Source organism: Apteryx rowi, unplaced genomic scaffold (assembly GCF_003343035.1).
Source record: "Apteryx rowi isolate R43461 unplaced genomic scaffold, aptRow1 scaffold_49, whole genome shotgun sequence".
NCBI lineage: Eukaryota > Metazoa > Chordata > Aves > Apterygiformes > Apterygidae > Apteryx > Apteryx rowi.
In genome coordinates this window covers 970863-996371 of record NW_020450749.1, presented here as the reverse complement: position 1 = coordinate 996371, position 25509 = coordinate 970863, and the positions used below count along the sequence as shown (strand labels likewise).

The 25509-nt window shown below is 43.5% G+C and overlaps 1 protein-coding gene across 13 annotated transcripts in view; it reads left to right on the top strand.

The window, feature by feature from the left end:
• The window catches only part of SERGEF (secretion regulating guanine nucleotide exchange factor), a 159818-nt gene that overhangs the window by 122150 nt on the left and 12159 nt on the right, over positions 1-25509 (top strand). For 2 of the 13 annotated variants that reach the window (XR_003255674.1, XR_003255675.1), the window contains exon 11: positions 12738-12935. The exons of 3 other annotated variants lie outside the window; for them this stretch is intronic. Coding sequence is in view for 3 of the 10 variants with exons in the window: in XM_026078927.1 (XP_025934712.1) it covers positions 6500-6546 (47 nt within the window). In the remaining 7 variants the exon portion in view is untranslated. Of the gene's footprint in view, positions 1-6499; positions 6570-7817; positions 7993-8869; positions 9057-10940; positions 11077-12737; positions 12936-25509 lie in introns of those variants that run through there. 8 more of the 13 variants (XR_003255676.1, XR_003255680.1, XR_003255678.1 and 5 more) reach the window with 8 other exon arrangements.

Here is a 25509-nt window from a genome sequence, read left to right as displayed (position 1 = left end):
TGCAAGTACAGGGAAGAGCTGTTAAAGACTGCAGAGTGAGGACTATGTCATCCCCTCGTTCCCGCTCAGTTTTGGCATGTGCTGACCCCTGTTTATGTAATGGTGTAGCAGATGGGCAGGGTGAATCCCTAAGGCAGCTTTGTGGCAGGAGAGACTACTGTGATATTCTGGTAAATCTGTTCTTGCCTGTGGGCTCTTACACTTCTAATATGACTTCATGTGTTTTCTCTAAGAACAATCTCTGCCTATTTAATACCCCCCACCCCCCAAAAAAAAGAAAAGAAAAAAAGAAAAAAAAATAGTATTGTGAGGAAAGGAAGTGACAGAGTTTACTCTTTTACACTCTTGTAAACATATGGATGTGGTGGGCAGGAGCAGGGGTAGGAAGCCTGGATCTTGGCTGCGATGGGAGGCAGGTCCTGGTCCCACTCCATGGCAGCCGTTGTAACTTCTCATCTCTCTAGATCCCTCTTCCATGGTTTTATTTTTCCTGCTTTCCACCCTACTGATGTGTATCTGCAATGTCAAACTTTCACTTAGCTCTGCTGTGCAAAATGGGAATAACAGTCCCTGCTGTCCTCTGCCAGTCACTGCGTGGTGGCTGAACGCAGAGCAGCTCTCTGGTGAAGTATGGTTACTGCTGTCTGTGTGTGCGGCTCTGTGGAGAGCTTACTGGGCAGATGCAGAAGAATGAATCCCACAGCAGAAATGCTAAGATCTGTGTATCATTTTGTTTCTCAAGCCGTTGTTTTGAAGGCTTTACTTATACTTTGTAGTATTTATAAACTGTATTTCAGGTAGATTAAACACGCTTTATCTTTGTAACCATATGCTTAGATGGCAAAAAGTAGCAAAGAGGTAAAGGCTGGAAGTGGTTGGAACCTGGCTGATAAATACAGTGCCAGGGCCGACTTGTGCACGATCTGGTAAGTAACCTGCACCCCATAATGTTAAGAGGCAAACGAATTTGGAGAAAGGCAGGGAGCCAATCTCACTGGTGTAGGGCTAATCATAGCGAGTTTGAATCAAACCAGTATCTTCCTCCCAACAAATAGATTATGGAAACTTGGTTAAATAGATGAGTCTAGCAGTTGTTCTTGAAGATCAATAAACTTGGTCAGTTCTGGATGAGGGGATTAATGTCAAAGGTGTCAAAGCTGCTTTGGAGAACATATTTAGCATATGTATGCATATGTGTGGGTGTGTGCACACATGTATATGACTTACACACACAGACACATATGTGAACAAAGTCTAAAGAAGGTTCATGCATCTTATAAATGAGCTTTAGGATTGGCAAGCGGCTGATATCCTTGCTGTTCCCCTGTCCCGCTGCCTCAGTTACCTAGGACTCGGGCTGCTTGTCTGCTGAGGAGTATTTGATTGCTATTTTGAGGAGAAGGAGAAGGATACTAGTGGGAGAACGTGGCCTTCAGTCCTGGAAAGGCAGAAGATGAGAAAGTTGGACAAATGCATTGTTTTCTGCAGCTCTATCTTGATTTGACCTCACTTGCCTTCAGCAATAAAAAACACCATTTAATGTCAGTTATTTTCCACTGTTATCCTAATAGCTGCATGACCCCCCCAAAGGGTATGGGCCACCTTTTTAAGGACTCAAGAACACAGAGACTTCATGTCAATTCTAGGTGTGCTCGCGCTCGCTCGCTCGCTTGCTCTCTCTCTCTCTCACCTAGAATTGAGATAGATATATATATCAATGAATATATATAGGAATATATATATGTGTGTGTGTATATATATATATACACACACACACAGTGAGGCACTTGAATGCCTTAGAGACATTTTTAGAGCCTTGAGCATCTTTAAGGATATCGGATCCTTCAGCCAGACTGCGGTCAGTGAGCGCTAAGGAGAGCAGAAGCTGAGTGAAGTCAGTATTTCCTCCTCTTCACTGCAACTGCAGTATGTCAATACATACATTTTGTTCCTGCTGAGTAGCTTTTGATGTCAGTTGCTTTTTTAATATTTATTCCATTTGGAGCCATCTGTAATTTTGGGCTGCTTATGAGGCTTTTTTTTCTTAATATCGTCATACTAGGGGAACTACAGGAATGGTAAAGATGTAGGCCTTGGCATAATGCCTCAACTTCCAGGGCGCGTAATGATGTCAGGAGAATTGCACCCCCTCAAAGGTGGCGTACTGTGAGGAAAGAGATGGTAGGGAAAAAATGGGACAGATTCTCTWCACAACTGCCAAAGTCAGTGGCAGAATGGAGCCTTCAAATGTATCTGCCATATAAGGAATAGTTTTGGAGCTCCTTTGGATTGTTTCTGGCTAACTTATCACCTAATCCTGTGTGAAAAAAGGAGAGAGACTGGGCTCAACTTCAATTCCTGTGCATAGAGGGGTAACTTAATGACAGTTTGCTTGGCGTCTGTGGGAGGTAAGCCAGATTTATCATGTTATTTTTTTAATTGAGGTTTCTGCTATAGTCTCTCTCTCCTTTTTTTTTCTCCTCCAAAATAAGTTAGTACCCTTTTGTTTAAAAAAAAAAAAAAGAAAAGAAAAGAAAAAAAAAGTTGAAAATGAGATGTTTTAAGAAGAGAGAACTCTCTTCCTACTCCCCTTTCTGTTCCTTTGTTCAAATATTCCATTTAGTCAGATAAGTTCCTGGATAAGCTGCCCGTTGTCTGGTCTTGCAGGCTTTGTCCTGTTGTTACTGGATCTCTGTCCAGGAGAACTGCTGACACAAGGAAGTAGCCCTTCTGGAGGCAGGTAAGAGCACACGACCAGTATGCCCACTGCTCCAGGAGGGCTGGGTTACAGCGAGGCAGCTCATGCTGCTCAGCGGCGAGTCTGGGATGCTGACAGCCTCCAGGACAAAACCAAAATGAGCTCTCACCTCATGTTCCCAAAGCCCTGTGCAGTGCTTGCTTTATCTCAGAAACTTGCGCAGAGTGACAGGAGGAGCAAAGGGAGGAGGAAGAAGGAGGAGATAAGACTGCTAACCAAAAATATCTTAATTTTAAATTTTAAACTTGTAGGGTGGTGAGAGTAAAGTGTACCATAGGAAAAGCCAATATACTATTTAATAGTCTTTGTTTTGACCACTTGTGGGACCCTCTACATCTATACAAAGACAGGTTTGAGGCCTATAGGAAAGTTGCTTGCAAACTTCTAAGTATAGCTCAAAGACAGTGTGTCCCTGGTCTGAGGGCCCGCTCTTTCTATGCTCATTTTGTATTTCAGATATTCATTATTGTCTGGCATCTCCAATATGTAACAGCAAAAACTCTGTCCTCCCACATACTTCTGATTTTTAAATTGGGGCAGCAGCATGCTTTCAAATGTCTAGCTGATAGGTTCCTGTGCAATTTTCATGAAGGCTCCTGTCAAGATTCAAAGACTTCTTCAGGATGCTGTGGATAGTAAGTTAGCAGCAACCAGCTAGTACTAACACGGGTTCTTCTGGGAGCACGATGCTCCAACATCTGCAGATGGTAAAGCAGTAACTGATACCACTCAAGAGTTGGAACAGTCAGACAGCTCACTTAAGAACAGGAGCTGATCCCTCCACTAATGCAATCAGCTTGATCAAATGGAATAGTTGCTGCCAAAAGTGATTAAAAATGGATGATGAAGATTTAACACGGCATGGCCTGCTGTTCTGTCCTGCAAGTCTACTCGGGGAAAGGATGGAGAAGAGAATTGCCTTCAATTCAGCTGAAATAAGCAACGTATTTTTGAACTGATGAAAGCTCAACATCTGAGATATAGAATGGAACAGTAATAATGCAGTTTCACAAGTTAACACTTGCAGGGCATTAACAATAATGTCTGCTCAGTAATTGTGCTCAATCTCACAACTGATTTTCTTTATATGTGAACCTAAATATTTTAACTGTATCACTTCATTTTCCTACCCATCTTGAATCTGAAATTTAGAGCATTTCCTACTCTCTTACACGGCCTCCTTGGAGCTTGACAGCCACACCATACTGATCATCACCATTTCTTCTGGACTCGCTGCTTCTCTTGTGTTGTGTTGCTCTTTCTTGGGTAGCTTCCTTCTTGTTCATCTAGCAAGGTTATTGTCCAAGAACCCAGTACAAACTCCTAGAGAGATGTCCTAGGTTTTTACAGATCTCCAGCCCTTATCTAATATAACTGTTGCTGCATCTCGAAGACTAAATATGCCTTCTTAATTGAAGATAATGGCTTTGACTGAATGAGAATAACAAGAAAGCAAAATAATAATGATGATTCACACTAACATTACAAGTAGCTCCCTGTTTACAAGCTGCATTTGGTTTGCTTCATTCTTTTATCAGGTTAGTATTCCCAGAAATTACTAACAGTTTTTGGAATCCCTTAGTTTTTGGATGCCCAAGCTACTAAGGGGCAATGAAAGTGCCTCATTTCAGAGGGCGGAAGAGACCTGTCCTAAAGCTGTAGTCCTTCAGTGAGTCTCAAATTGTGCACCAGGAATGGCTAGCTAATTTTGAAAATGCTGACTTGACTCTAGCTGTATCTAAATTCTGAATTCAAATTAGGCATTTACTTATGTCCTCTTTCATGCACACGTGGATCTACACAAGTCATATTGGTGCACGCACGTAGACCACTGCACCATCATATTTCCTCCTGGAGAAGAGCTTTTTTCATTAAGCCTCTCTTGTATTTGAATTCCCTTTCCTGTGTTGTTTAGTCATGGTATGTCTGTTTTTAAAGACATTGAAGATAGCGATGTTTGTTCTTGTGTTTTCAAAGTTGCATGGTTTCCACTCTCAATGTGGCTTTGCTTACTAACATAAAATACTTGTAGGACAGTACCTTTTCTTCTTTTTAGGTTCTATTAGTCTCATATACTTATTTCATTCATGTATTAATGGATAAGATAATATTTTTAAATGGCCAATGAATGGATAACATGTGGCTTTTCAGCATATGAGTCTCCCTTCCCTGGTTTTCATTTTGGAATAGTATTTGTGTTTGCAAACCCTTTAGCTACCCAGTTTGGTTGCAGGATTTGTAAAACGTTAAGTGCACTTGTTGGGGCACTTCAGTGTGGAGTCTCACTTTTTCTAGCTCAGATTCCAAAGAGTTTATCGAAGAAAAAAAAATCACATTCCTTGTTATCTTCTCCACTGTTTGCTGACCTAATCAGTTTTGTGTGTTCATAGCATCTTTGAGTTAAGATGTTACTCAGTGACTGTTTTGCTGAAGGATGTGGAATATTGCTGGATGTTTATTGTCTGGACTCAAGGAATGAATTTCCCACTTGAAAATAATCTAGGTATGCAGGGAAATATTTTTTCTAAAACCCAAAGGCAAAATCAAACCTGTCTGAAATGAAAACAAGGAAGCCAGAAAACAAGATTAACAAAAAGCTCGGAGAATATGGAGGTTGCAGAAGCCAGACCTATTGTAGCACAAAGATCTCTGTATAGCACTAAAAGGAAGAAAGCAGGAGCATGGCTGTTTTTATTAAATCTCTTTTTTTATTGAATCTTTTTCAGAGATTTCTTTTTTGGTAACTGCTTCTGACACAGATTGAAATTGCAACTTGATATCTCAAGCTGATCACAGAACAGAGGCCAAAAGCAGTAATTATTAAATTCTTGAGATTCAAGTCTTGTAGAAATCGCCAAAGTTAGCAAGGGCAGTAGATTTAATTGCTTGCAAATTTGTAAGTGCATTTCCTCCGTTGATTGTAATGCTGGATTGCAGTGCAGGATGTTGCCTTGGAAAACTCTCTGCAGAGATTAGCAATAGGCATGGGAGAACATGGGGGTCTGCCTAGATGTGCACAGAGAAGGGAGCCCAGGAACAGCTACCTGCCTGAATATGGGGAATCAGGGTTCAGTGTGTTTGCTTTCTACCCGAGTGCCTGCCTACTGCAACAGCCTGCTAAGAAGAGGGCAGCATGTCTGTATTTTATCTCAGATTGTGACGATATTTGGTCATTGCTGCAGCCAAAACCTTCAGGTATAAAGGACAAAAGATCTCTCAGTTTTCAAGGGCTGAAGCAGGAAACAAATGGGGATGGCAAGGGAGGAGTATTGCTACTGCTCCGGGCTGTGCTGGCTGGCCCTGGGATATCCATGAAGGCTTTGGGCCTTCCTGCTGCTGCCCATTGGCCGCTTGGAGGGCAGCGGGAGGGTCTTTTGGGGTAGGGGTAGGTGACCAGATTTTGTCCCCTTTCCAGCCAGCTCTGATTGCGTGCTGTCTCCAGAGCGGTGCTGTGTACCCGTCGGATGCTGGAGCGCAGCCCTGGCTTTCATCGCCAGGTGTGCTCCCATGCCGGGCTTGTGAACCGCTGTCTAGTGTGGTGGAGAGCACAGAGGGGCCAGGGCAGAGCCCGTGCGCCAGCTGCCACCTGATGAAGAGGCAGGGGCGGAAAGCTGTCCTGCCCACTGCCGCTGTGGGATCTTATGCCATATACCAGGGGTTTCAAGGATGAAAGATGGAATAACAAATGAGATGTCCAATAACACAAAACACTCTTTTCTTCCTGCTGTTTTTCTTTTCCAGAGGTTCCAATAGGTTTGATTTGTTCCCCAGATGGTGGGATCCGGTAAAGTGGAAGAACCAGGACTAGGAGGTATCTAGCGAGTATCTCAGTGCTCCGATGCTGAGGTGATGGTAATCGCATTTAGTGGAGTCCTTTCTCTTCAGTTTCAGCTGGAATGGAAATCCCTGGTTTTCATTTTCTGGGGGCTGTCCATGTTAAATTTCTCTTGCCCTTGAAGAAATAAACACCTCTGTAAATGGATAGCCAAATTCTCCTTCCTCCTTTGAAAAGGTTGCTGTTCCCCATTAATTCTCTTGAGCTGGCTGCTGACTTGTATGTGTGGCACCTTGCTAGACTGCTGTGAATTTTTTACAAGACCACCACTGTTTTCTGTGAGCCAGAAGAATGTAAATAATTACACACGCAGCAGGACTCTGCAAAGACTCTGCTAACCTCTGGCTTGGCTAGTTATATTTTTTCTCTTGCAGTCACTTTTACTTTTTATGATTCACTTATCTGCTTTCAAGGGAAGAAGTTTTGTTTTGAGTCCCCCCCCCCCCCCCCCGATTTTCCCCTTTAGAAATACGATTCACCTAGATGGTCCTAAATGGGGAAACACCTGAGATATAACAGTCTGTATTTAGAAATAGTTATATTTATCAAGCTCACCTAGCACTACTTTCTCTGGTAGTTTTCCTTTCCTTCCTCTGTCTCTTCACTAGATTTGCTATCATCAAGAGATTATTTTAAAATATATTAACATTTCAGACTTAAATATGAACGTAGATGAACTGCCATTTAATTAAGAGAAGATCATTGGGATAATTAAACTTCCTAAGATGGAACAACCGAGCCCTTGTGATTTCCAGGCTGTGCCTTGTGACTGTGCGGCGTGCTGGGTGCGCGTGTACGTGTGCCACGAGCGCGCAGAGGGCAGGCTGCTCGCCGCCGCAGCCGCTCCGAGCCCTGCCGCCGGCCTGGCTCGCAGGCGGAGGACGGGGCGCTGAGGCTGAAGCCTCGCAAGGCAGGGGAGCTGCGGGCGGGTGTGAGCGTCCTGAAGAGCAGGCAGCCCCCTTTTATTAAGAGTACGCTCCCAGATCTACCCAGGGCTTGGGGGTGCAGCGAGCGGCTCCCTGGGGTTGCCTGGGATGGGAAATTTTTGCCTTGCAGCACTCAGGGATTGCTGTGAATGTGGGAATGGAGGTGGTGGTGAGCATCTGCCCATCTCTGACCCAAGAGGAATTTCCGTAGTCTCGGTGAAATGGAAGATGGTACTTTCCTGGAGCTGCCATGGACTCTAAGCTAAAGACTTGCAAACATCATTATTTTCCATTCCAGTTGCCAAAAAACATGTGCCATGCAAGTTAGCTGTGTTGCTTCCCAAATGCCTGGCCAGCCCTTGGATGCCACCATTTTGAGTTCAGTAAAATAACCCAGGCGGAGGGAAAGGAAACAACTTTGGATGGGTTCCACTGGTTTGCTCCTGGCAACCTTTGACAGTGCTTATTAAGAGGTATTTCTACATTTGTAACTAACTGTATAGGAGACAGATCTCAATTAGCAAAGCTTTTTATGAGAACGAGCTGATTCATACTTTTCTTTCTTTCCACCTAATCTATGCAGACAAAAGTTATTCTCATCCTTTCTATAAAGCTCTATTAGAAATCAGTTCTAGTCAGATAAAATTGTTGTATTTTTCAAAAGTAAAGTAAATTTAGTCAGTAGTTTAATATTTTGTACTTAAATAAAACATTACATAAGGAGATGAAAGGCCAGGACCCATAAAGCATCTTCTGCTAGTAAATAAGGCTTGACTGATTGAAAATTTCTGTATTTTAAATCCAAAATAGTCATTCAAATGCACTAGCCCTAGAAAATGGTTAGACAGATGGATTTTCAGTGTGCGAGGCTCAGATTTTTCTGGAGTTCTCAATTTAGCAGATGTACAGATGAAGTCTGTAATAGTGCTGAGCCATGGCAAAGTTGCTGAGTACAGTGCATTTTTTTTTAACTTATGACTCACTAAGATGAGGGGGAAATCTAAGTTAGAACGATGATATTAATATGAAACCTTCAAAAGATGGCTTTCATGGCCGGCACTGGAAATGCGTCTTTGGCTAACCTTAAAGCAGGCTTTTTTTTTTCTAATTATCCAAGCATTCAACCAATGTGATGTTTTACAGTGGCAGGGAAACTTTAAAACAAACACAATTGGCACAGCGTACCTTGTTTTTGGCACGTTTGCGTGTAATCAACAATTCTGAGTTTGCTGTCTGCCTTCTCATACCCAGTTCCCACAGATCTTCAGTGCTCAGGGCTGGTGAAGGGGTTTAGCTCCCGTTTCAGAGCCTTCAGCTTTTTATTATTATTTTTTTTCCTCCTTCTCCCAGTGAACGAAAGCGTCCCTGCTTAGGTGCCGTGTAAGCGCTCTGCGTCTCTGCGCAGTCTGTCGTCAAGGGACCGTGGTGTCGTGCCCTGCGGGACGCCGAGCACCTGGTGGCTGCCTCGGTTGAGTTGCCTGCGCGGTCGCTGCGCTGCCCCGGTCTGTCCAGCGATTCGTGAAGCTCCTCGGTGAGTCCTGGCAGTGCTTCCTGCGCGATGCCCAGCCAGGCTGCGTTTCTCCCGGATAGTTTTAGCACTGCCCCACACACGCTTGTGCTCTGCCCGAAAGAGCCAAAATTCCCATCGGCTGGTCTCCAGGTTTTGCTGAGCAGGTCCCTGCAGTGGGCAGGAATTATTCTGCGGGAGCTTTGCTGCTCCAGCGCTTTCCTACTGCTGGGGGAGTGAAACAGGAGGGGATAAAGGAAGAAGGTTCACTGGTTTATTAAGGTGGTGGTTTGGAGCTGGCCTGTAAGGATGCCGTTTTAGTTGATGGGAATAATTACCAAAACATAGCTGTGATATTTGTGGTTAAGGAACTGTGACTTGATAGCGCCCTCTTTTGTGCCCCCTTTTGCTTTTCCTCCCTGCACGAGGAAGCTAATCTCAGCAGCTAACTAAACCAAGGCCACGACTGAAAGCCGTGCTGTTCTACAGCTTTTTCCGTACGGCGTATTCCCCCCAAACTTGATGAGCTTTTAAATAATCCGGGTGACTTGTGGAATTTGCCATGCCAGCTCCGGTGGTGCCTGTGAGGAGGAGACGGGCTCTGTGGCGTTTCTGGAGCTCTGCCGCTGTCACCAGCATACTGGCTTTTTATCGAAGGCGGGCAGGGACCCCAGCAGCGCATTTGCCAAGCAGGTATAAGCAGGCGTCAAGGACAGGAGGTAGGAGCAAGGTCCCGAGCCCTTATAAGCAGTGACCTGAGTTGGTAACTACTGAGCTGCAAGTTACTCTCTCCTTTATTTATTTATTTATTTTTATTTTTTTGCCCTTTCGGTCTTGATTTATGGGAAAGAGGGAGAGGAGCGGAGGGCAGGAAAAGACTGCGAGTCCCTCCCTGCCCCAAGTGCCGGGGAGGAGCTGGCAGGTACAGACGCCTCCCTGGCGTCCTGCTCCAAAGGTGGCAAGCAGGGGCCTTCGGCACTAGCAGTGGCAGAAGCCGTCAGCCCCTCGGGCTGCCACGAGGCATCTTTGTGCCCTGGACGCTTGGCGTTATGTAAAACTACAGAGCTTGTACAAGCGCCGCGGTTTGGTTCACACGAGCGGTTGGTTCGGGGATGGTACAATATAACCGAGGGGAGAAGGGAGCTTTCTGTGATGATGCTTCCTCAAGCTAAACAAATGCTATCCTGTGTACTTCACAGCTGAGGCTTAAAATAGAGATAATAAATCGATACATGTGTTGTGTTTTGTTTTTAAACTGGTCTTCAGGCTCCAGATCGGCTTTTAAGTATCTTGTTGCTATGGAGAAAGCACAACTCTGTCTCTGCAGTGGGTGCGGAGAGCAGCACTCCTCGCAGCATGGTGCTCTGCTGCCTCTCCATCCTGCAGCTTCTTTAACCGAGGAAATACGGCTGTTACTGCTATGCTGCCGTTTGATCTCACCTGTACTTGTGACTGATTTCTCTCCCTCCCCCTTTCCCTCTTGCCCTTTACGAATGCTTTCCTACCATCTCTGATCTTGTCTTTATCTCCCCTGCCTTTTTTTCTCAATGAGGGCTCCCTTCTCTTCCAGATGGAAATGAGACTGTTAGCAAAGCCTTATCTTCTCTCTCCCAGATACTTTCTTTTCTGTATTTCTGGTCAGTGAGAGATACCAGATTTGCAGGAGGCAATATTTTGCTACCAATACGTTCTTTTTTTCCTCTTTCCTTTCTTAATTATTCAGTTAGAGTAAAAGAACCCAGCACTTCAATACTACATATGCAGCAGAGACAAAAGGTGTTTTCAGAGATGGCAGCAACATTATGCATGTGCTGGTGAGTCCTTACTGCAGCAGGGAAAGTTCAGCTCCACACATGCCAAGGGCTGTACATATCTGTCGCTCATGGAGCTGTTACATGTCACTTCTCATTTCAGGTTCAGTTCCCCACTGATGCAGCCTGCAATGCAGTTTGCTCACAGGTCATCTCTCCAGAGGTGAGATGTCTGCTTGGGGAGCGAGGAGGAAGGCCAGGACATTGCCATGGCTGGGAATACAAATGTTTAGACCAAGGTACCACGCTGTCCTTGAGTGTCAAGGGAAGCAGCAGGCTGCTTCAGTGCTGCAGTGTCAGAGCTCTGCAGCTGCAGCCTCAGATGCATTTCTGGGGCTGAATTACCGAATGCTTTTGTTTGTACTCTTCTCCACTGCTGCTGCTGTCTGCAAGACCAGTTAGGAAAAGAGAATGTTATTTTAATTGATGACACAAATGAGCAGGGAAAACTTGGAACAAACAGAGCAAATGCTGTGAAAGCAAATTCACCTCTTTTACTGGATGTTGCTTGATGGTTAGGAACTGTTCCAGTTATTTTGAAAGAGTTCAGCTCCCACTGGGGCTCCAAAGTGAACAGGCCATTTCTTCAAGGCCATCTGCTGAGCTTCTGGTTGCTGCTCATTTCTGGAGACCTCTGAAGTGTAAAGCTCTTGTGGTCTACTTGTTCATCAGTGAGAATGCCATGTGCATACAGGATTGACCCCAATTTTTCTCTTGGCTTCCCTTTGATTTTCTATATTAAATTGAATCTGTCTCTGCTTCTGAATTATCTCTGATCTCCTGCAGTGTGAAGAAAGCCTGCGCAGTCTCCTGCTGCTTCTCTTAGCCGATGTTATGTTGTTAAACTTCCCTTTACTCGTTGTCAGTGCTGTGTGTGTCTGTCTCCAGCCAAGGAGGTCTAATTGGGAAGCTGCTGTGGCTGCCCCGATCCTTCAGTGCCTATATTTGTCTGCATCTGCTTGGGTTGCCTTACCTGTTTTGGATTTGGCCATCTCAGATTATGTTTCCTTGTTCCCTCTGTGTAGCCACAAAAGCAGTTTTGAGATCAAGGCTAGGATTTAGCTTAGCAAGGCAAGTTAGAAGAACAGCAGCAATGCCTGGAGGGTAGACCCAGCGTGCAAGGCCCTGAAGGATGCCTTGTGGCACCCAGCAGTTCTCTGGAGAGACACAGCTCAACCCTGTCCTGATGGGCTCAGCTGGGTCTGGGCACCCTACCAAACCAGCCTCTGTGTCAGTCTGAAGTGCAGCGGTTTTCTAGCTCTATCAATTTGAAAATGGATGCTGATTTCCTAATGATCAACTCTTTTTCTGTCATTATTCAGTTATGCTCTGCCGATGGGCCTTAGGAACGCAGGGCAGGACAGTGTCTAGTACTCCTGGCAGGAGTCCTTTTGACACTACCACAAGAGAAATTATATTAGTACTGTTCTGGTATGACCTGTAGGTCACAGTAAATTCAGGCTGCAAGAGCTGTCTGCTGAAGTGGTCTGCTTAGGAACTGAGAGCTCAGTGAGCAAAATGTAAAACTTGGCAGAAAAATCTTTGAGGCTTTTCCAGGATTATCTGCTTATGTCACCATGCCAACACTTCTGTGAGTTGATGGGCTACTTTTTGGGGCAGGGGGATCAAAGTTCTCATCACTGAAACCTTCATCCTCAGTGAACCCCCAAAGAGCGGAGTCTGCCACACAGGGCTTTTTGCAAGGCTGGAAAGGGAGGGGGGAAGAGGAAGGCCTCTCAGTTCAGCTGGCAAATAGGAGCTGCTGAAAGAGGAATTGTATGCCTAGGAAAACTTTCATTCTACATTTATGAGCAGATTTAAGTGCTCCAGAACTAACATTAGAAAAAAAGGTGTGTGTATATGTAGCGTAAAAATAATTGGTGTATTTCTGTAAAAACAGAAATGTGCTTGTCTGCTGAAGGGAATTACGCAATGCAAATGCTACATCGTCTCTGCTGGCAAGATGAGCCCGAGCATGAGGCTGAAGGTTGTCAGGCCCTCTTGTTCCTGGAAAACAAATTGTCATGATAAGATTTCCAAGTAAAAGCCTAAAGTGTCGCAGATATGCAGATGTGAAGATTTTCTAGCTTCTTGTAAGGTAAGATGCTACACCAAGGAATTATGATTTGATAAATCCATAATTTTATTTAAAGCTATAAATATTTATACATACTTATGTGTCTGTGCATATGGAGGAGTGAGTAGGGTGTGTGTGTCTTTTGAGCTTGTTCCTTTCCTGTTTGAGATGACAGAAATTTTTTGTTACAGCATTTGTCGTGTGCAGCCCCAGGTCCTTTGCTGTGACCGCACAAGTATGTGGCCATGTGCTGGCGGGTAGGTTGCTGGAGAATGCTTTTCTCTCAGGGTCAGAGGGGATCACAGCTGGAGCAGCGTGGTCGTACAGGGCCCCCTGTGTTGTTTAAATGCTTCGGGGTGGCCGGGGGTACTAAAGCTGGAGCTTTCCCACACGCTGGTACAATGGGCAATTGTGCAGGAGAGAGCAAACTGCATCCTCCCACACAGCAGAGCACTTGGTGCTTGGTTTAGTCCTCCATGAGGGTCCTAGAGAAGATCCATCCTGCCATTTAAAGTGGTTTCCAAGTCCCTTTTGGCTGACTTAGCAATTAATCACAGCATTGAAGGTCAAATGGCTTATTTTGACAGGGAGTGTAGCTTTGGTTTCCCCATGTTTTCCTTCTCTCCACATAAACTTGCTCTTGCAAACGCATGTACGTGTGGTAATAAGACATTTGGGGACTTGCAAGTTTGTAAAAATGGATATAAATTCACTAAACTGTTGCATAACAGGGAAATGGCTCGTTGCACTACAGTGAACACTGGTTCATTGTGTTAGAGGATGAGCCTCAGGCACAGCATGGGCTGGCGAGTGGCTGCTGGGGACAGCAACTGATTTTTCTGCAGTCGGTGTGTTTGGCAGCTAGGGTGCCGGCCTGCTCTGCAAGGATGGCGGGAGAGCCTTCGGAGCGGGTTTGGTGCTACCCTTTGAAACTGCCAGTATAGATGAGCGCTGCTTGAGGAAAAACATTGCCACGTCAGCAAGCAGGATGGCATCTTTCTGCCCGCTGAATGGGGCCAACGTGAGTAGCAGCAGTTTCATTGTCAATTGGGAGAAGCAGGGGAAGGGCAATTTAAGGACGATTTAATTTTTAATTTATTTTTTTTGCTGATAACATGTTGAGGCTGTAACCTGCTGACTCGGCACCTAGCAGGCTTGGTCTGTCAGCCCTTGGTCTCTGTGTCAGCAGGGTGTTTAATGTGACAGTGCTTTTCGCAGTATGAGCTGCCGACTTCTGGGATTACCAAGCAGATGGTGACTACGTGAGAACACGTGTAAGTGGCTGACACTGTAGATCTCATTTTTCCCGGGCGTAGCACTGTTCAGGCTGTAGCTAATGCAATTCCTAGGGCCAGGGTCATCATGAAGGTTTGTTGCCTTATGAAAGAAAGGAGAGGAGGAAAAAAAAAAACCAAAACCAAAAAACCCAACAAACCAAAAGCCAAGCACCTTGAGGCCTCCCAGTTCTTCTGCCCTGAGCTATAGTAGAGTCTAGGCTTTCTTTCATTGCATATACCAGATTTTTATTGTATTTTTCTGCCTAGTTTGACCCTTTAGCCTCTGTTTTGTTCATTTCCTGCCCACTTGCCAAATCTCGCAGGGTGCCAGGTCTGCCAACTTCTGTGCCAGCATCGGGGAAGGCAGAATAACACAGCAGAATAAGTCACTCAGTGAAACTAGGTGGTATGGCACTATTGCAAAATTCTAGCAGTAAATAGATGTATATGGGTATAAAAACAAAACTTTGAAAGTAAAAATGACACAAGTAATCCCAATACTTGGCTGAGGATGCCGAATGTATATAAATGAAGGAATTTGCTGTTTCTTACACTTTCCACCAAGGGCAAAGGAAATGACAGTGCAGTGTCTCTTCACGATCATTTGAAAAGCTGCACTGTGCAGTTGGATTCCTCTTTGGCAATTTTGTCTTACTCAAGTGGCTGAGATCTGTCAAATTCCAATAGACAGAAACAGAAGCTGATTTCAACGTGGGTCGTCTACCTTCTTCCGAGATGGATCTTGGAATACATTAACCTTCTGACGTTTGTTCTTATATCAGTATATCTCTAGCTTGTGGGAATTTAAATATTAAAGCATAATGTCTGAATCATAGCAACCCTTCAGTGTCCAATGAGAAAGCTAATCTGCCTGGTTCATGCAGTACATTTTACTCTATCTGCAGAAATTAGCTTCGTATGTGCTTAAAACCTCCCTGAAAACCCAGCAGTGTTGGGAAATAATAGTCTGGGAACTGGCTAGTGCATAGGATGGGGTTTTTTGTTGTTGTTGTTTTGGTTTGTTTGTTTTTGTTTTTGTTTTTGTTTTTTTTTTTTTGCAAAGTCACACTGGGGCTCTCAGCAAAGAAAGAGGATTTCTGGTTGCTGAGAGGTGCTAGAGGAAGGAAAGCAAGATCCTAAGTTTGGAATAATGGGAAATTTGGTTGAGACCAGCAAACAGTAAGCTGCTTCAGCTCATCAGCTTTACCCTGGAGTTTGCCTCTGTATCCAGTGCTTGGTGCAAAGTGTATCCTGGTGGGAGGCAGTGTGGTAATGTGAAGGCAAAGGGATAGTAGTAAGCACTTGGGCAGAGGAGGGGGTTGGAGCAGGTGATCTCCAGAGCTCCAGCCTAAATTATTCTGTGTCCTGAGGATGTTCCCGGCTGGGAACCATGAAAGTTCTGAACAAAAGCTTGGATTTAAAATATAGACACTGAGAAAAGGAGAACAGTGAAGCCACCGGCTGGTTTTTTAGGCAGGAAAAGCAGTAGGAAGTAGCTGAAGTATTATGACTCAAAGGAAGCCTTCCTGAGGAGGCACTGTGCTCCAAATGTCCCTATGTCATTGGCTGTTTTCCATAAGAAATGAGCTGTTTGTCTCCCAAATTTTCTGGTGAAAGCTAGAGCTAGCTCTGTTGCATCTGAAACATCTATTTTATGATTCATAACTGTGACTGACACTGAGGAGAGAGATGCCTGGATGAAAGGACATTTGGAAATAGTTTGGGAGTCAGTGCAGATGTCTAGGGAACAGCCACGTCCTCCAAAACTAGGGAAGTGAAATGCTGTCCTATTAACCTCTGAGCCAAGGGGGACTGTAACACCGAGAATCCGTTTTAAATGGCCAAAGGGGTAAATTATTTGTACTTATTTAGCAAAATGCATGAAGATTTGGTTGCATTTTCCCCTGCTGATAAAACTGGGTAATGATAGCTTTCAGGTTTTTTGCATGGTTGAAGAAGGAGCAACATGTGTGCTGTGTGTGAGCCTTTCCAGACGGCTCGTGGCTGTCCTGGCCGGTTGTCCCCAGTACAAGATGTCTCCTAAGAGAAGGTGGATAAATAATGCCAGTGTTGTATGACAGGAGTTTTGTAATGTGAGTAAATATCATCTGTTTAGCTGTGAGCAAATAAATTCTTTTAAATATCACAGTGATGGGTACCTTGAGGGAAGAAACATGCACTGAAAATGGAAGCAATTGGAAAATACTGTAGCCTTTCAAAAATCAAGATTTTTTTTTGCCTTTTTTGTCATTTTTGTCCTCTTTTAGAAAACGCTGACTTTTTAGTGACATATCAAAAATAGCACTATTTAGGATGAAAAAATCAAAACAGTTTTAGTTCCTTTAAGTTTTTGGATGAAAATATTCCATCAAGAACCAAATGTTTCTTCCAAAGAATTTTGATGGAACACATTTTTATAAGCCCCAGTTAAATAACACTTATAAATCATCCTAAATCAGTGTTCATCTGATACTGTATGTTCCGGTATAAAACAAAATAGAACTTCAAAACTGATTTCTGAATGTGCTGAGCATTCCCTAGGTAGGCAGAGTGCAGTTACTTATCTTTGGAAATGTTGGTCCTAAAAGGTTTTGGATTTCCCAAGTATTTTAATGCTCTCTTAAAAAGTGGAAATATCCGCATCTCCTTGGCTATCTTTGGATTCAGTTGCAAGCTGCTTCTCTTACTGTGTATGTACAATGTCTGCACAGTGGGATCCTGATTTGGAGGAGGGCTGTGCCTGCGGTTATTACATGTTTGTATCACTTACAAAGCTAGGAAAAGGAAACGGGAATATCATTCCTCTTTGAGGAAATCAGTGCATTTCAAGTTTAATTTAAAGATCGCAAGCACCTTGAATGTCTTGTGCAGTTGACCAGAAGCTCAGCGTCAAGACAATTTCAAGCTCGGATATACCAGCAGACAGGGAGGTCACCATGTTCTTGAACATGCTGGCATACACTGGGAGAGAAGTGTGGGAAATCAGCTGTACCCCAAATCTCTGGAGCTGAAACCAGTGAAGTGCATGGCCTTGTAAAGGAAACATTGTTCTTGTTGTCACTCCTCTCTCTTCTGATATCTGTGTTTCTAATGTTCGGGATCAAGATTTCTGAGTGCAGTAAAGATTCATGGGGGATTGGTATGGGAGTTTGCTTTCTTCCTGCTACAATAAGCCACTGAAGTCCTTCTGCCAGGAATACTGAAGCAGAGAGAAATATTGTATACATTAATGGAAACTAATTGAAATTTAAAAAAGAATCATTTATGATGTATGACTACACAGCAAATGCATTATGTATCTCTTGTTCACAGTATGGATTTCTTGTCTTTCAGCTTTGTTTTGCAGTTTTGTCATCCAGAATACAGAACTTTTTAACCATTTAATAGCATACGAGATATTCTCCATGTTATTAGTTATTTATAAAGAATAAGTTTATTAATAGATTAGTAAATAGGGTTAAAGTCTTGCTTACTAATTTCCCAGTAGAATAACAAATAGATGTGCTGACATGGTTAACTGTTCACATAATGAATGGCTGCACATTTGGGGCCAAATTCTCTGCTATTATAATGATGGAACATGTGGAGTTTTACCAGCAAATAAGTTGTCCTGTTTTCTCTTTTGCTGCCTGGAAATGCATTTTTATTTCCAAAGCCTTAGGATTTTGGAAGATCTGTCTGTAGGTAAATGGAAATAGCAGATGTTTAGAGGAGTTGGTGGCTGGTGACTCCATCACTGGGGTAGCTGTCACACCCTAAAGAGGCATGTCCAGGGCTGCTGGCCTTAAGCTGATAACGACTGAAGAGTGGATTTGGTTGGTTTTTGTTTTGTTTTTGTTTTTTTGTTGAGGGACAATGCATCAATTAAACTAAAAAGCACATTCCTACATGCACAAGATTTTTCAGTTGGGAAGCTGATATCTATTGCTGGGTGGAATAATCATATTAAGTAGCCGAATTAGATTAGTGCGTGGTGACAGTTTTTGTTTGTGCATAAATTCATTCTTGATGCTGCAGGGCATGGCTGGATGTAGAGAGCACTAACAGAGCTTGACAGAGTCCAAACCAAAATGCGGGTGTCAAACAGGAGGTGGAAATTCGCTTTATTCTAATCATCGATTAAAATTTTATTAGCAGGCTTTAAAGATAGTGGTGGGGCAGCTCTTCAGGGATGAGCAACCCAAACATTTGCCTTGCTGTTGCCATAGCAATGCAGCGTTTTCCTCCTTCCACGGCAGCCTCGCTTGCAGCATGCACTGCAAGGGTAGTAGATTCAGAAGAGCTATATTAACAGTTCAGTAGCTCTCCCTAAACCCTGCTAAGAAATATTACTGTTTTGGATGATCATGAGAATAAAAAAAGCAGCTGGGGTTGCTGTGCTTTTTTAGAAACACAAAGCATGGCAGCCCTGCTGAAAATGGGAAATCATTGACAGCCACGGTGGTGTGTTTTGGGCTGATTCATCAACTGCAAAACTGCCTGTTCCTGTGCCTGCCTTAGCCCACCTCATCAGGAAGGTCAAGATTTTAGCAGCACTAGTTCTCAGTCTGGTGACTGTAGTTCAAATCTTTGTAAGTGCTTTTAGTTTATATTGTTTGTAGAGATGTGGGAGAGAACTGTAGTAATGTAGTAAAGGGTAAGGCTGTAAACGGTGACCGTCAGCAAGGACCAGTTTTCCAATATTCTGGATCTTGGCCTTGGAAGCGCATTTAGCAGTGTTTTCAAGCTCAACACAAGCAATTTGGTAGTTTTCCAGCATACTTAAGGCCATCTCAAACTGCGGCATATTCAGATTTTACTGCTAGCTCAACGCTGTGTTTTACTGGATTTGGAATGCCAGACTTGTCAGTCAGGTCGTAGATACCTGCGGCTGGGACAGAGAATCGCAGTGGTGTTTTTGCATAGGTCTCAACCGCTGCGGACAGAGGAAACTCCAGTTATAGACGTAACTCGGATGAAGTGAATATCTTTTAGGCACGTCTTTGTCTTGTCCCCAAGAGATGAATAATTCAGTATATCACTGTGCAGATGTTTATTACTTTATATGAAGAAATGTGCACCTTATTTTTTTCTCTCCATTAGTGTAGTTTCAGTTTCCAAGTGCTGAGTCTCTGTCAAATACGGCAATGTGTTAGTGTCATCCGAGCTGATTGCATGCATATCTTCTGTTTTGGCATTGTGGAGGCTTAAATTACTGTTTAAACTGTGAATTTTAAAATGCTATTTTAATGTTACCGCTATACTGTAAGAGAAGCAAATTACCACGGGGGAAGTATTTAAGCAGTGCGTAAAGAGGCATATCTCCACAATATTTTCCTCTGGCCTTCAGAATGTTTAATTTTCTGCTCCTCCATTTGTATAAATTTCTCCAGGAGGGTGCGTGAGGCATGTCGGGGACTGTCAATAAAAACGGAGAGCTTTCTCGGGAGCTGTTGCTATAGTTACCCGGTGCAGCTCTCGGCCTCCTGCGGCGAGTAAACCACCTGCAATTCTGCACAGCGCCTCGCTGGCAGGACGGCATCGGCAGGCAATACCGGCGTGCGGGTACAGAGCAGATCCTAGGTCGCTCTGATCTCCTTGCAGATTGTCCTCCCCGTCTTCCTGCAGCGGACTGCAGAATGACAGGGGGAGAAAGGAAAGGGCCCACAGGAAATTCGTGGGGAAAAAAAGGTGCTGGCTGCAGAAACTGAAGATAAGAAATAAGCACCAAAGTGAACTAAAGAGAGTATCTGTTTGCAGCATCTCTCAGCTCCAGGAAGAGAGGCACTGGGCTGCCCAGTGGAGCCTGCTAAACCGTGCCTGGGGGAGGCAGGAAGGTGGCACTCGCAGGGCGCCGTGGCGCTCAGCCCCATCCTCAGGGCCATGTAGCACCACTGCCGCCGCAAACACCCTTGGCTCTTTGCTACTGCTTGCTCTTGATAGAGCTGGTACGTGCTCAGGAATCCTAAAATGGTTTTTAATGTGGCTTTCTGTACTGAGCTTGCTTAACTGAGTGCTGCTTTTACTAAGGTGGTATTTTCTTTTCTCTTTCCTGTGTGGCCATTCATCTAAGGGTTTAACGTGAGTTACTGTTGCAAACCATAGACTTTAAATCTTCCCTGGGACGGATAAACAGCCGTGTTTTATAGATGGGGAGATGAAAGCATGGACGAGCATTTTCTGATGGAATCACTCTGTAAAGCAGCCCTACGAAAGGCATCTTTACCTTTGTGCTTCCTTCCTGTGAGGGTTTTTTGACTGAATAAAGTAGGACGGGTTTATTTCATGTCAGTCACCAGGTGAGAAAGGACAGCTAAGTAAGTGCATGATGTCTCATCTTTAACTGTGAATGTTCATTTTTCAAGTACCTTCTAAATATGCAGATGAGCCAAGCTTCCAGGACCCAGTACTGCCTTCACTGCAGGGTTTTTATTCATTTGTCTCCTTAAGTTCCAGACTTGTAGAGCCACATGAATCTTGTCCCATGGATGGTTAAATGAAACAGAAATGTTTTGGGTTGTTTTATTGTTTGTTTTCATTAGAGTAATGTCCAAGGGCTCAAGGTGAGATCAGACTCTGTTGTACAGGAGGCAGTGCGAGACGTTCCCAGGCCTAAAGAGATGCCAGTATTAATAGCTGGAGTAGCGGAGCCTGGGTGGGGAAGTGCAGCAAGGGCAGAGGAGGTGAGCGGCCCGGGATCTGCACAGCTTTGCCTTGGCCAGCGGCGCGGGCAGCGCTCGGTTCCCATTCCCTGCTTCTGCTCCCTGTTGTGCTGGTTTGTGCTGTTCCTCCGGAGGTGAAGGACTGAGCACAATTGTGCTGGAGCGCAGGAAGGAGGATTATGTTTGCACTTTCTGAGGGGTGATTCGCCCTCTGTAACTAGAGGATTTAGAGTCACGGTGCAAAGAGGAGCAAAGCTGTAGAAAAGGAAAATGATAACTGAAAATGAAGGAATTAGCTGAGTCAAGTTTTTGCGCTCAAGTACCAGCAAACCCTTTTCTCATGGCTGCTTTGCTCATTTTAAGGAGAAGCAATTGGTCTCTGTGCCATTTCCATTAAGGCTTGCCCTCACTACAAAATTAAATCCTGTTAAGACCTTTGATTACCATTTGGAGAAGCAGCTTTGAACCTATCTTTGCAGTCAGCCTGAAGGAGGACTGGCTACATCATAACACTGTCAGCTAACTCATTTTTACACCCTCCTGGGACCTGGGTTTAGCCACTGCTTGCTGACATGAGGCTGGACTTGACTTATTCTTGCAGCTTGGCTGAAAAGTTGTGGTCAGTGTTGTGGTAGTCAAATGAAAGCCTCAAAAGTAGAATTATGCTTGGAAACAAATACAAAGCCACTGTCATCTAATTGTTCTCTGGAGTCTCCAAAAATTTCTTGGTAGCAAAAGTGTCCAGCTGCAGAGAGCAAGAGCATTGGAAGTTTTCAAAAACGTTAAACAAAACAAACCTCAAAACCCTTAAAAAAAAATTTAAGTGGTGTGGGAACTGTGGGGTACTTAATTAGAGGGATCTCCTGTGAAAGTTGTGAAAAGGTCGCCTTTCCTGTTGGAAGGTAAGTGCTTAGCTCAATCAGCCCTTTCAGCAGGACACACTGGCAAGGAGAAAAGGTGTTGAAAATCAGGTCTGATGAGATTAATGGAACCATTGTTCAACACAGTGAGTTAAAGGCAGTTCTAAACAGGGAAGAACTACTACTTAGGCTTAAAAAAAAAATCATTCCTGTTTCCTAAGAAACTATTGAAGTGTAATGCTTTTTCTCTGTATTAATAGGCATGCTTATGCACAAATCAGGAACAAACTCAATCCATCAGGCAGTTGAATAAAATTATAGAGTCTTCTTTAAATTTAATTGCACACAACTTACTGCATTTTGAACCAAGCCTTTCCTCCTTTTCCTTTCCAATTGTGTATATTTGAACCACATAGATACCAAAGATGCAGTAGAACTCTAAAGCCTGGTGTTTAGCGAAGTGACACCTAACATAGCACTTGTTGTTGTACTAGAAGGTGCGGTTAATTGGACAGTGTTTTTATTTGACTGTATATGTGGTGTTTTGAAAGATCGTTCTGGGAACTTGCATGTAAAACAGTTGGATTTTGGGAGTCTTGGTGTCTTCAGAAAACGGAAGTTTGTAAAGCACCTCAGGTTGGGTAGTTAGGATAAGATTTGTCTGCTCTAACTTCAGTTATGCCTGAGCTAGTCATATATCTATAGGCAATGGAGAGATGGGTAAAAGTGTGTTATAATGATTTTTCTGACTTCAGGTTATTTGCCATAGATGAGATGAATCCCACTCTCAAAGTGCCCATTTCTCTCTTGAGTGCGCCATGACTTACCTTCCTAGGTGAAGGATTTGCGTGTACACGTGCGCGCATGTATTATGCACTATAGTTGTTTTGGAGCTAGGCAGGTTGAATCCCACTTTCAGAAACTTAGATACTCCGAATCAATAGCAATCATTTGCAGAGAGATGTGTGCAGAAAAATAAATCATTGTGTTATGTCTTGCTACTAATACAAGGTCCAGAAGCCTCGAGTCTGTCAAGCAGAGCGTTCTGCAGCAGGTAGCCAGAGTGGTGGGGTGAGAGACAAGTGGGTAACGAAGCAGTGGCAAATGGGCAGCATGTCCTTCAATCTCCATTTCAAACTTGGTTATCTCACTTGACTCCTGAAAGCAGTTTTTTATAATTTGAGCTTAACTCTCCCTGGCAACAGCCAAGTTGCTGGCTGCTGCACTCATGTACCTGCATAGGTGCTAGGTATGCCTCCTCTATTTACCTATGCTATATCTGTAATTATATATGTATATTCTGTATAATACATGTGTGTGTATGTACAAGTATTTGGGGTATGAATCCAGAGATGACACAAATATTAAGTACAGTATTACAAGTTGTGTCTTAACTTTTTTACTCTTTTTTTACAGTAAATTGATAAAGACAATGGGTAGCTATGGTCGTCCTAGAATGCCTTGGCTTAGTTAATTCTCCTGTTTGCACTGTTTTTCCAGTTGAGTTTGTGGTCTTTTGTTTTGATACCTTTTTGTATCAAATTTATTTGGAGAGCTCTAAAATGCAGATATTCACCAAAAAAAAGAAAAAGGACACATTTGGAGTGTCATTAGTGTTTAAATGACTTGGGAACTTGAGACACTTTTGTTAAGACCTATTCTACTAAGTCACTTGGACACTTGAAAAATCGTATTTTGTTTTTCATATCCCTGTGTAGATTTAAGAAGCCTGCGAAGGCAAGAGAAGTGGCATTTTGTTTCCCCCATGAATAGAGACAGATCTGTTAGTAAGCGATCTTGAAGAGTACAGATCTCTTGGCTCTACTGCACAAAAAATGTTTTTGTTACTGGTATTCAGGAAGTTTTAAGTTATCACAAGACCTCTGACTCTGCAGAGTCAAGAGAAAAACACCTTTAAAGTTACTTAATGAGACATCCAACATTGTCCAACTTCATTATCTTCATATTTGGTTGTTCTGTTTTCCAACAGTTTAAAGAGTAAATTCAGCTTCTGTCTAATTCAAACTGCAGGTTAGTCAGAACTAGTTGGTATAGCATTCATTGATTCGTTTATATTTATAGCCCTGGGCACATGCATGTATATCATATATAGCTTTTCTTATTGCAAGCTGAAGCTTGCTGTTTCACCAGAAGTTTTGGCTGATTTGATGTTAGCCTTTTACACTATTTTCTCTGTAATATTAACTAACTTAAAAGCCTTTCATTCTCTTACTATTTCTTTGTGAGTAATGATAAATATTTGTCATAGTGCTGAATGTAAGCTGAAATTTTAACTAATTTCTTCTGCCTAGTTTGCTATCTGTAGCTGGTCCTGCTCTCTTATTAGCCTTGTGCTAACTCTAACACAAGAAGGAAGAACCTGCCTTTCTGTATGGACATGGGGAAGAACAGAAGGGCCAACACGTGGAGGAGACTCTGTATTTCCAGTGTCTCTGCTTCCTCCAAAGAAAGGAGAACCAAGCTCTTGAATCATTAGTTTGATCAAATGTTCTCTTAGTAGAAGGAGTTAACGTTTTATTCTAAATAATATTTTGGTATTGCAAATCTCTGGCTGAAATACTCCTTCCAAAAGGGTGCCAGATACTCCTGTCTGTTCCAGCTCGTTTCCTCTCCTCCCTGAGGTTATGCAGAGGATCAGATGGGGCAGTGCCAAGCGGCGTCTCAGGGACCCAGCTTGCCTTCTCCTTTCTGCTCCTCTGACCTTCTGGAGCTGGCACTGAGTCTCTGAATCCCTCTGCCCATCATCTGTCCTTCCTGTCACTGTGCCAAAGACAGATTTTGCTTTCTGATCTCAAGCCCCTGCACCTGATGCACGAATGCTGTTTCACTATGGCACTTATGCCTGAGTCCAGAAAAATCTGCAGCAGAAACTTTTCAGAGAACCTCTCTCTAGTATTAACTGTAGGAGGTTTCTATCTCATGACACTTTTTTGTGCTTTCCTTCTTTCAAAGACTGACTCAGTGCATTCAGAAATGCACAGAAATTCAGAATTTAGGAGCAATTTACACTGATGGAGCCAAACTACTGAGATATTCCCAATGCCATAGAGGAGATGTTGCTCCCTTTTGTTAATCATATCAACTCAAATAGTGCCCGAGTGACCACCTGTACATGGCATCCCAGTTCTGCTGGTGTTTCTTCCCCTGTCTCCCTCACCTCTGGGGAAGGCCAGGCAGGAGTGGTGGGAAGGAGAAGCCTGAGGACTTCTGACCTGCAGAGGAGACTGAAGGCAGTGCCCTGAGGAGAGCTGCAGAGAGAGAAGCCTCGCTGCCGCTCGAGTCCTTGCAAGTTGCTTGCTGCCCAATAGCCTGGGAGTCGGAAAAGGTGTGTTTACACACTCAGACCTACTCCACTCCACTTCAGGCCAAGGCTCTCTTCTGCCCTATGTGTTGCTTGAAATGCTCTTTTGCCAGCTCAGTATTGAAACTCAGCAACCTTTTCACAACAGGAATTACAGGATTGAAATTAAATAGTTTAGTGGATAAAAGTAAATGGGAATACAGTAAAACTTACCCATACAGAATATAAAAAGATAAATCTCTGTTCTGCACCAGAAAAATAAGTGTGTCAAAATTGGTGTTATTTTATGCTTGTACCAGATATCAATGGCAAACTCTTCCTTTGCTTAATATCAACAGGCAATTCCTCTACACTTCACTCAAGTCATATGTGATTTTTGAACTGATGTTAGGGAAAAACAGATCCAATCCTGCCTTCTGGGTCTTTCGTTTTGAAACTGTCTGCTTTGATTTTTCTTCCTGAACATTTTTAGTTTTTATGGAATGATGCTTATTT